The following is a 12,260-nucleotide window of genomic DNA, read 5'->3' on the forward strand; positions in this document are numbered from 1 at the left end:
AATACAGAGAACAAACTAAGCGTTGATGGGAGTGGGGGGTGGCGGGGTGGGGAAAATGGGTGATGGGCATTAAGGAGGTCACTTGTTGTAATGAGCACTGGGTGTTATATGTAAGTGATGAATCTCTGGATTCTACTCCAGAACCAAGACTACACTGTATGTTAACTAACTTGAAAATTAAAAATAATTAATTAAAAATGTTTTGCATTCATGTGAATACCTTCCCATTTAAGCAAGCTGAAAAAAGTCGGCCTAATTATTAAGCCACCTAGGTAACTTTGAATTTTTCTTCCATTTTTCCCAGACTCTAGCAGAGGGTTTCTAGTATTAACACAAAAGCTTTTAATCTGATAATAATAAAAGGTCTAATTACAGCACTGTACAAATTCCAGAGACTACTGGAATTTGTGTTTTATCCCACTATCATCAATAGTAATGTTAAGCAACATTAATATATCTAAGAGTGCTCTTTTTTAAGTAAGCTATTTGAGAATAATTTTTAAATTACAAACAGGAGGGACGCCTGGGTGGCGCAGTCGGTTAAGCGTCCGACTTCAGCCAGGTCACGATCTCGCGGTCCGTGAGTTCGAGCCCCGCGTCAGGCTCTGGGCTGATGGCTCGGAGCCTGTTTCCGATTCTGTGTCTCCCTCTCTCTCTGCCCCTCCCCCGTTCATGCTCTGTCTCTCTCTGTCCCAAAAATAAATAAAAAACGTTGAACAAATTTAAAAAAAAATACAAACAGGAATTTATCAAATATGTGCGATTAGCCAATCTTTTCTCTTAATTTTGAGACTTTTAATGTCAATTACAGTGCTCTTATGCTTAATTATTTCTATTCTTGTCTATATCTCATACCATTTAATATGAGTTTTGACATCAAAAGATCATATTGTAATGCTCCACAGTATCTAGTATAGTGACAATTTATAGAAAAAAAATCAATTTCTGTTTTTGTTGAATCTTTTAGATTCCTGTATGTAATGGTGCCGAAATCACAGATTACAGACTAGAGTGGGGAAAAACTGAAGAATCGATGCACTTGATATATACTGGCCCTTGTCTGAGCTATGAAGTTAAAGGTCTCATTCCTGCAACTACATATTTTTGCAGAGTTCAGGTAATCCTAACAGTTATTTCAATGTAAACAAGAGAACAGTTATTAACCTATGCTACCCACATCCATAATACTGGCACCATTTCCAGTGTAGTGAATAGAAGGGAGTCACAGAATTCCAAATGTTAAATATTCCTCATGTTCAGCAACATCATTCTGAGCTTCTTCATCTGGCATTTAAAGCCCCCCCATAATCTGGAACCTACTTTTATTCCAACTTGATCTGCCATTATCTTTTCTACAGTTCTGTTTCCCAAATTACCTTGAACTTAACAATAACCTGAAATGCTTGTTTAAAATAGATTCCTACACTTCCACTCAGACCTACTGAATCAAAATTTCTAATCCAGTGACTTGTTAATCCATAAAATTAAAAAGCACTGTAAGTGATAATTATCATTAATTAGGAAAAATGTCAGAAACCATTTCAAACAAACAAGTCTATTCTACCACCACCCCAAGTATGCCTCGTATATTTGCTCATACCTTGTTTTTTGCCTGTCTTGTCCCATAAAACCAAGCTTTTGCATGAATGCTTCCCTGAAAACCGTAGCTAGAAGTGATTTCTTTCTCCTCTGAATTACCATAATTGTAAGACTCATAACTTTAAGATTAGGGGAGACAATCCAAATTTATAATGATCTTATTTATTGTCCCTATCAACTTAAGTCATCAAATCCTAAGAGCCCTAATACTAAGAATCTAAGTTCCATCTCCCAAATTGTCTTCAGCACTGGAAGTAATTATTTAAAATCCGTTGTTAACTTTTTGGGTGTCTATATTTTTTGTTGGAAAAATGCTCTTACAATATATATTTATTAGTGAGGAGGCCACTGTGGTTGTCCAAAGGATGGGTGAATTTATGAATATTAAGGATGCTACAATGGGAATTCCGGGACATTAATGGATTTGAAACATATTAGAGAGGTAAAAATCAACGGAATAGGATCCTGCCAAGACAGAGTGTCCCCATACCTCCCAGACCCTCCCTTTTGTAACTAAAAAATCTGAACATAACACAACAAACAGCACAGGAAGACTCTGAATGGTGGAAAGAAAGAAAAATGTAGAAAGGCAAAGATCCTAAGACCTCATAACTTGAGAAAGAATACAGTAGTGAGCCCCCTGCTAGACTTATCTCCTCACACATGTCCCAGAAAGGGTATGGGAGAAGCCTCCAACTCAAAATTGCAAACAGGAACAGACAGGAAAAAAACCTCCAGAAAAAGCCTGCTTCCCCTCAACAAAGTGACTAGGAAAATGCTAGCCTAATCACAGAAAATCTCTTAAGTAATTCCCACCTTACTCCAGCCAAAAATCAATTGAGAAAGCACACACACTCCTGTCCTTCTTCACCCCTGAAGTTTCAACAGGCAGAGTGGGAAGTTGACCATCCAACCCACCCCAGAAACAACAAGGAACATGCTCCAATTTCCCTACCAAGTGGTTTCAGTTTCAGCAGGGCCAAGCATGGAATTGATCTTTCATTCCTTGCATATCAAAAGCAGGCAGTCTCTGCTCCCATTCCCCTGTCAACTGGTGTCAGTAATGGCCAAGTAGGGATCTTAAGATCTTCCATACCTCTCTGATGGAAGCATGAGGCAGCAATATAATCCCCTTGAAGGGTTAGTATTGGCAAACTGAACCTCCGCCACCCTCAACCAGCAGCAATAGACTGACCAAGACTGATATAATTCAGGCTAGTCAGCACTCTACTTTCTTCCTACTCCTGTGTCAATAAGGCCTAGTGAGAAGTTTAACCTAAATTTCCACCTACCAGCACTAAGACTGAATAACAATTTGGGAAATAGAGCTGGTCAACACTCATATTCCTCCTTCACCTGCTATCAGCAGGGTCTGCTGGAGAGCTCAGCCTTTATCTCTACTCAGCATCAAAGATGCAAATCTAGGTGGTGAGAGGCTATATTACTTGGCGCCCCACTCCCCCATTCCCTTCCCATGGTGTCATTTAGACCCTACTGGGAACTGAGACCCTACTGGGAACTGAGTTTCCACCTCCACCCTACAGGAACACAGAGATGTTAGTCAGATCTCCATTTCCCCCTTCGTGGTATCATCAGGAACCTGTGGGGGGCTGAGCTTAGTCCACACTCAGAGACAGTAATACAGTACAAATAGTTGCTCTACTTCTGTTAGAAAGGTTTCAAAAAGGTGTAGATAGGAGAGGAATTTCCACCTTACCCAACTTTGCACTATACTTCTAAGGGATACTGCTTACTATGATAAGGATTAAATATAACCCAGACTCTTATAATATAATATTAAAAATGTCTAGAATAATCATTTGTTATAATGAGGACCAGGGAAATCAGAACCTGAATGATGAAAACAATCAAAAACAATTAATTCATCTGTGATGAATCAGAAATTTGAAGTATCTGATAAGGATTTAAGTAACCATCAAAAAATGCTTCAACAAGCAATTATGAGATACCTTGTAATAAATTTAAAAAATATTAAAAATCTCAACAAAGAAATAAAATATATAAAAGAGATAAAAATTTATAGAAAAGAACCAAATGGAAATTATAGAACTGAAATATATAATAACAAAAATAAAAACCTTACTGTATGGGTTCAACGGTAGAGTGGAGATGACAGAAGATAGAATCTGTGAACTTGAAGGCAGATTAATAAAATCTTGAATACATAAAGGATTTTAAAAGAAAAAATTGAACAAGGTTTCAGGGACATATGAAAAAATAACAAAAGAGATAATAGTCATATCATTAAACTCCCAGAAGGAGAGAAGTAAAAGAGTGTGAATTAAAAACTTGCCCAAAGAAATAATGAAAACTTCCCAATTTGGGGGAGAACATAAGCCAAAATATTAAAAAAACAGAATATCTAAAATAGGATAAATGTGAAGAAATCCACACCACCAAAACAATTCATAATTAAACTTCTGAAAAAAAAAACAAAGAAAAAATCTTGAAAGCACACAGAAATGGTGCATTACTTATAGGTGAAAATCAATTCAAATGACAAATATATCTCTTTTGAAACCATTTTAATAAGTTGCATAACATTTTTCAAGTACTGAAAGAAAACTGTCAACTACAAACTATATTAGGCAAAAAATATCCTTCAGGAATGAAAATATAAAGACACTCTCAGATAAAGAAAAACTAAGAATTTGTTGCCAGTAACACTCCCAATTAAAATTGGTTACAAAAAGCACTCTTTAAAAAAAAAGGAAATGATAACAAAAGAAGGCTTAGAACTTCAGAAAAGCAATGACATTGGGATTCTGATCCAAGTTGGTGACACAAAAGGCTCCTGAAATCATCTCCTCCCACAGATACACTGAAACCACAGTTACATATACAATTTCCTCTGAAAGAAATCCAGAAAATAGCTGAGTGACTCATAAACACCAGGCAAATGAGAGAAAAACCACATCAAAATTGGTAAGAAAGGCTGAGATACACTCTCGGTATAAACTCCACACCAGCACAGCAACATACAATGAGGGAGGAAACACAACTGCCAACATCTCCGTGAGGAATCAAGATTTTGGACCCAACATCTAGTATACCAGGTTTGAAAACTTCCACCTAACAGACAGGGCTCTAAAACGACCTATCCTTTTTTTTTTTTCCTTCCCCTCCCCCATGGGTTTCTGTTAAGTTTCTCAGGATCCACATAAGAGTGAAAACATATGGTATCTGTCTTTCTCTGTATGGCTTATTTCACTTAGCATAAAAAAAAAAAAAGTTAGAGTGGGAGAGAGCCAAAGCATAAGAGACTCATAAAAACTGAGAACAAACTGAGGGTTGATGGGGGGTGGGAGGGAGGGGAGGGGGGGTGATGGGTATTGAGGAGGGCACCTTTTGGGATGAGCACTGGGTGTTGTATGGAAACCAATTTGACAATAAATTTCATATATTGAAAAAAATAAATAAAAATAAAATAAAATAAAATAAAATAAAATAAAATAAAATAAAAATAAAACGGCCTATCCTGAAATCCAATGGGGGCATGCATCCATGAGACCCACAACACTAACCAAACAAAGAAGCAGTCTTAATTGGCTTGTTAGGACTCACACTGGCTATTCCCTCAGGTCTCAGTGCAGAGGTAGTAGAAACACCCATCTCCCAGTCTTTCCCTGAAAAAGGGCCTAATTGAATAGTTTTAAGGCTGTAACCTGAGGGTCAGGCTCCTAATTTAGCACACATCTAAGGGATGACTGAAATCTCCCTCTGCCACACTCCAGGTCACCAGTATCTCCTTGAAAGGAGCTTGTGCACATGTATGGCACCCCAGCATTTTGGTTGCAACCCAGAGGATGCAACTATTGATTTCCTGGCTTTTGTGACCAGTGAAACTTGCATCTGTAGGTTTCAGAATACTGTATCAAACAAAGAAACAGTTCTTGACTGGCTATAACCCAAGATCTCAGTACAGAGGCACAAGTTAGAAATACTCATCTCCCAGTCTTTCCCTGAAAGAGACTGTTTTGCCTATCATAGAAGCTATAGCTGAGGGTCCAGCTTCCAATAAGCTCAAATTAAGTGCCAACTGGTATCCATCCTTTTCGGACACTGACAGATATTGGCAACAACTTCAACTACTGGAACCACTAAGAACAAAGATGCTAGCTTGCAAAATCACTAAGGTTTGAGAGAAAACTAAGAGCTAGGACGAGGCCAAATGATAATGTTCATACCCTACACAAGGCTACTCCTTCAAGATTGTGGGAGAAGTAGATGTTTTATATATTGCACAGAAAGTCAGGTAAAATGGGGAAACAATATGTTCCAAACAAAATAATAAGACGAAACTCCAGAAACAGCTTTTAATTAAATGGAGACAAGAGATTTACCTGATAAAGAGTTCAAAACAGTGGTCATAAAGATGCCCTCTAGATCAGGAGAACAGTGCATGGATAAAGTGAAAATTTCAACAAAGAGATAGAAAGTTAAAAAGTACCAAGGAGATATCACATAGGTGAAGAATATAAAAACTGACATGAAAAATTCAATAAAAGTGCTGAACAGCAGACAAGATCAAGTGTTAGAAAGGATCAGCAAATCTGAAGACAGGGCAGTGGAACTCATCCACCATAGAAGCAAAAATATGAAAAAGACAGGACTTATGGGATACCATAAAGCAAATAAATATATGCATAACAGAGATCCCCAAAGGAAAACAGAAAGGGGAAGAAAGTTTAGTCAAAGAAACAGTAGCTAAAAACGCTATAAACTGGGGAGGAAACAGCCATCCAGATTCAAGAAGCCCAGAAAGTCCAACTAAGATAATCCAAAAAAGACCCATATCCAGACACATAATTAAATTGTAAAAAGTTAAAGACAAGGAAAAAATCTTAAAAAGAGCAAAAGAAAAACAACTTGTTACATGCAAGAGAACCCCCCATAAAAGTATCAGCAGATTTTTCAGCAGAAACTTTGCAAGACAGAAGGGAGTGGCATGATATATTCATAGAGCTGAAAGAAAAAAACTTCCAACCAGGAATACTCTACCCAGAAAAGTTGTTCTTCAGAATTAGAAAGATCAAGTATTTCCCAGACAAGCAAAACCTGAAGGAGTTCATTACCAACAGACTGGTCCTACAAAAAATGTTAAAGGGACTTTTAAAACTGAATGAAAGGACACTAACTAGTAATAGGAAAACATGAAACTATACATCTCACTGGTTAAGGTAATTATATAGTTAAATTCTGAATACTATAATGTAATGGTGGTGGGTAAGACATGTATAAATCTATTATGAATGTTAAAAGATGAAAGTACTAAAAACAGTTACAAAAATTTAATGGATACATAAAATTAAAAGATTTAAATTGTGCCATCAAAGACATAAAATGGGGGGGGGGTACAGCAAAAATACATATCTTTAGTACACATTTAAATTTAAGTTGCTGTCAGCTTAAAATAAACTGTTATAAATATGCTTTATATAAGCCTGGAGGTAATCACAAAGCAAGAACCTATAATAGATACACAGGAGATAAAGAGAATAATCTAAGGATATGACTGTAGAAAATTATCAAATCACAAAGAAAGCAAGAGAAGAAAAAAGAAACAAGAGAATTCTGGCAAAACAGCCAGAAAACAATGAACAAAATGGCAGTAGTAAGCCCAAACCTATAAATAATTACTTTAAATGTAAATGGATTCAATTCTACAATCAAAAGGCACAGAGTGTCTGATAAAATAAGGCCCAGCTATATAATGTCTATAAGTGATTTGCTTCAGCTTTAAAGACACACACAAACTGAAGGTGAAGGGATGGGAAAAGATATTCCATGCAAAAGGAAATCAAAAGAAGGCAGGGGTAGATATACATATATTAGACAAAATAGACTTTCAGCCAATTGTCAATAAGAGACAGATAAGGTTACTATACAGTGAAAAATGGCTCAATCCATTACAATATCATTTGTAAATATTAATGAACCCAACACAAAGCACCTAAATATATAAGGCAAATGCTAACGGACCTAAGGGAGAAATAAGCAACAATGCAATAATAGTAGAAAACTTTAATATTCCATCTTCAACAATGGATAGATTGCCCAAACAGAAAATTAGTAAGGAAACATGGGACTTAACCTGCATGTTAGACCAGATGGACTTAACAGACATTTATAAAACATTCTATATAACAGTGGCATACACATTCTTCTCAAGCACATATGGAATACTCTCAAGGATAGATCATATGTTATGTCGCAAAAAAAGCCTTAATGAATTTAAGAAGATTGAAATGATATCAAGTATCTTTTCCAACCACAGTGGTATGGAACTAGAAATTAATTGCAAGAAGAAAATTGGAAAATTCACAAATATGTGGAGATTAAACCACATACCACTGAATAGCCAATAGGTCAAAGAAGAAATAAAAAGAGAAATAAAAAAATATCTTGAGACAATTGAAAATGTAAATACAACATACAAAAATTTAATAGGATGCAGCAAAAGCTCTAAGAGAGAACTTCATAGTGATAAATGCCTACAATAAAGAAAAAGAAAGAGCTCAAATAAACTAAATTTACACCTTAAATAAAACAAACTAAACAAACTAAAAAAAGAAAACAAACTAAGCCTAGTATAATAATGAAATCACAAAATGAACTAACAGTAAACTAGTAAGAGAAATGAAATAACAAAGATCAGAGCGGAAATGAATAGAGACTAAAAAGAAAATAGAAATCAACAAAACTAAGACTTGGATGTTTTTCTTAAAGATAAACAAAATAGACAAACATTTATCTAAACTTACCAAGAAAATAAGAATAAGGATTCAAATAGAAATGAAAGAGGAGACTTTACAACAGATGCCATAGAAATACAAAGCATCATAAGAGTTTACTATGAATAATTACATGCCAAGTTGAAAAACGTAGAAGAAATAGATATGTTCCTGGAAACATACAATCTACTCCAACTGAATCATGAATAAATAGATAATATGAACAGATCAATAATGAATAAGGAAATTGATTCAATAATAAAAAAACCTCCCAATAAAGAAAAGTCCAGGACCTGACAGCATTACTAGTGAATTATACCAAACACTTAAAGAACTAATAGCAATTCTCAAACTCTTTCAAAAAATAGGAGAGAATACTTCACAACTCATTTTATGAGGTCAGCAGTATGATACTATACCAGACAAAAGCAGTACAAGAAAATTACAGGCCAATATCCCTGAGAAAGATAGATGAGAAACAAAAAATCCTCAAAATAGTAGCAAACCAAATTCAACAGTACATTAAGTGTATAATGCACTATGATCAAGTAGAATTTATTCCAGGAATTCAAGGATGGTTCAACATCTGCAAATCAATCAATGTGATATACCACATTAATGAAATGAGGGATAAAAGTCATATGATCAAAAAAATCATATGATCCTCTCAATAGATGTAGAAAAAGCATTTGACAAAATTATACATCCATTCAAAATAACAAATACTTTCAACAAACTGCTTACGGAGGAAATATACCCCAACGTAATAAGGCCAGATAAGACAAGCTCACAGCTAACATTATTCTCAGTGGTACAAAGCTGAAAATTTTTCCACCAAGATCAGTTACAAGACAAGGATCAGTTACAAGAGTTGTCACTTTTTAGTCAGCATAGTCCAAGGAGCACTAGCCAGAGAAATTGGGGAAGAAAAGGAAAAGGCATCCAAATCGTAAAGAAAGAAGTAAAACCATCCTTATTTTCAGATGATACATTATATGGAGAACATTCTAAGGACTCCACCAAAAAATTGTTAGAAATCATAATTGAATCCAGTAAAGTTACAGCATACAAAATGAATATACAAAAATCGATTGTGTTTCTATACACTAATAACAAACAATATGAAAGAGGGAGTAGGAAGACAATCCCATTTATGATTGTATCAAAAAGAATAAAATACTTAGGAATAAATTTAGCCAACGTGAAAGATTTACTGAAACTATATAAGACATTGTTGAAAGAAACTGAAGAAGACACGATTAAATGGAAAGATATTCTGTACTCATGGATTAGAAGAATTAACATTGTTAAAATATCCATAACTATCACAGAATCTATAGATTCAATGCAACCCCTATGAAAATTCTAGTGACATTTTTCACGTCAATAAAGTAAACAATTCTAAAATTTCTATGGAACCACAAAAGACTCCAAATAGCCAAAGAAATCCTGACAAAGAACAAAGGAGAGGCATCATACTTCCTCCTATCAAACTATATTACAAAGCTATAGTAATCTAAACAGTATGGTTTTAGCATAGAAACAGATACATAAATAAATGGAACAGAATAAAGACCCAAGAAATAAACAGGATATGTGGTCAGTTAACTTATGTCAAAGGAGCCAGGAATATATAAGAGGAAATGGATTATCTCCTCTAAATGGTAAACTGGGCAGCCATGTGCAAAAGAATGAAACTGAACCACTATCTTACATCATACACAAAAATCAGTAAAAAATGAGTTAATGGCTTCAACATAAGAAATGAAACTATAAAAATCCTAGGAGAAAACATACGGGGTAGGCCTCTTGACATTAGTTGTGGCAATGATATTTTGGATTTGACACCAAAAGCAAAGGAACCAAAAACAAAAATAAATAAGTGGGACTACATCAAACTAAAATCCTTCAGCACAGCAAAGTAAACATCCAAAAAGTTAGAAGGCAACCTATAGAATGGGAGAAAATATTTGCAAATCATATATCTGATAAAGGGTTACTATCATAAACATATGAGGAACTCATACAATTCAATAGCAAAAAAACTAATAATTCAATTTAAAACTTAGTAGAGTAAAAGAATAGACATATTTCCAAAGAAAACATACAAATACCCAACAGGTACATGAAAAGATGATCAACATGACTAAACATCAGAGAAATACAAACAAAAACTACATGCGATATTAACTCACACCTGTCAGAATGGCAGTCATCACCCTTTTTTTTGTATTTTAATTCCAATATACCTAACATACAGTGTTATATTAGTTTCAGCTGTACAATATAATAATTCAACAATTCCATACATCACCCAGTACTCATCACAACAAGTGTATTCTTTAATCCCCATCATCTATTTAACTCATCCTCCCACCCCCTTCCCATCTGGTAATGAAAAGTTTGCTCTCTATAGTTATAGTCTATTAGTTTCTTTCTCTCTCATTTTTTCCTCTCATTTTTTTTCTTAAATTCTACATATGCATGAAATCATGTCATATTTGTCTTTCTCTCATGGACTTATTTCACTTAGCATTATACTCTCTAGCTCCATCCATGTCACTGCAAATGGCAAGATTTCATTCTTTTTTTCCTGGCTGAATAATGAGCCTATACATATACATATACATATATACCACATCTTTTTTTAATGTTTATTTATTTTGAGAGAGATAGAGTGCAAGTGGGGGAGGGGCAGAGAGAGGGAGGGAAACAGAATCCCAAACAGGATCTGCACTGCCAGCTCAGAGGCCAATGTGGGGCTCCAACTCACAAACTACGAGATCATGACCTGAGCCAAAATCAAGAGTAGGACACTGAACCAACAGAGCCACCAAGGCACCCCATACATACCACATCTTTACCATTCATCTATTGGTGGATACTTGGGCTGCTTACATAATTTGGCTATGTTAAATAATACTGCAGTACACAAAGGGGTGCATGTATCACTTTGAATTAGTGTTTTTGTCTTTTGGGGGTAAATACCCAGTAGTGTGATTACTGGACTGTAGGGAAGTTCTATTTTTAACATTATGAGGAGCCTCCATACTACTTTTCACCGTGACTACACCAGTTTGCATTCCCACCAGCAGTGCTAGCAGGTTCCATTTTCTCCACATCCTAGCCAATGTTTGTTGTTTATGATTTTAATCATTCTGACAGGTGTGAGGTGATATCTCACTGTAGTTTTTTTTTTTCATCACTGAAGTTTTGACTTGCATTTTTCCCTGATGCCTAGTAATGTTGAACATCTTTTTGTGTGTCTGTAATACATTTGAACGTCTTTTTTGCACAAGTGTATGTTCATATCTTGTTTCCATTTTTTACATGTTTATTTTGAGAGAGTGTGTGTGCAAGCAGGGAAGGAGCAAAGAGGGAGGGAGAGAGAGAAACCCAAGAAGACTCCACACTGCATGGAGCCCAATGCAGGGCTCAATCTCACAAACCATGAGATCATGACCTGAGTTGAAATCAAGAGTTGGACACTTAGCCAACTGAGGCACCCAGGTGCCCCTCCACTCCCACTTTTAATTTGATTATTTGATTTTGGGGCATGGAGCTGTACCAGTTCTTTATATATTTTGGATACTAACCCTTTTTCAGATATATCATTTGAAAATATCTTCTCCTATTCAGTAGGTTGACTTTTAGTTTTATGGATTGTATCTTTCATATACAGAAGGATGTTATTTTGCTGTAGCTCCACGAGTTTATTTTTGTATTTATTTCCCTTGCCTCAGGAGATATATCCAGAAAAATTATTTGATGGCCAATATTAAAGACATTTATGCCTATGCCTCCTTCTAGGATTTTTATGGTTTCAGGTCTCATATCTAGGTCTTTAATCCGTTTTTAGTTTATTTTTGTGTATGGTGTTAGAGAGTGGTCCAGTTTCACTGTTTT

At 35.4% G+C, this 12,260-nt stretch overlaps 1 protein-coding gene across 1 annotated transcript in view; it reads left to right on the plus strand.

Moving 5' to 3' along the window:
• LOC125156982 (fibronectin type III domain containing protein 3C1-like) overlaps positions 1-12,260 on the plus strand; it is a 79,933-nt gene that overhangs the window by 23,822 nt on the left and 43,851 nt on the right. The window contains 1 exon segment of the mRNA XM_047843258.1: positions 968-1,117. Coding sequence (XP_047699214.1) covers positions 968-1,117 — 150 coding nt within the window.

The sequence above is a fragment of the Prionailurus viverrinus genome, chromosome X (assembly GCF_022837055.1).
Source record: "Prionailurus viverrinus isolate Anna chromosome X, UM_Priviv_1.0, whole genome shotgun sequence".
Lineage (NCBI taxonomy): Eukaryota > Metazoa > Chordata > Mammalia > Carnivora > Felidae > Prionailurus > Prionailurus viverrinus.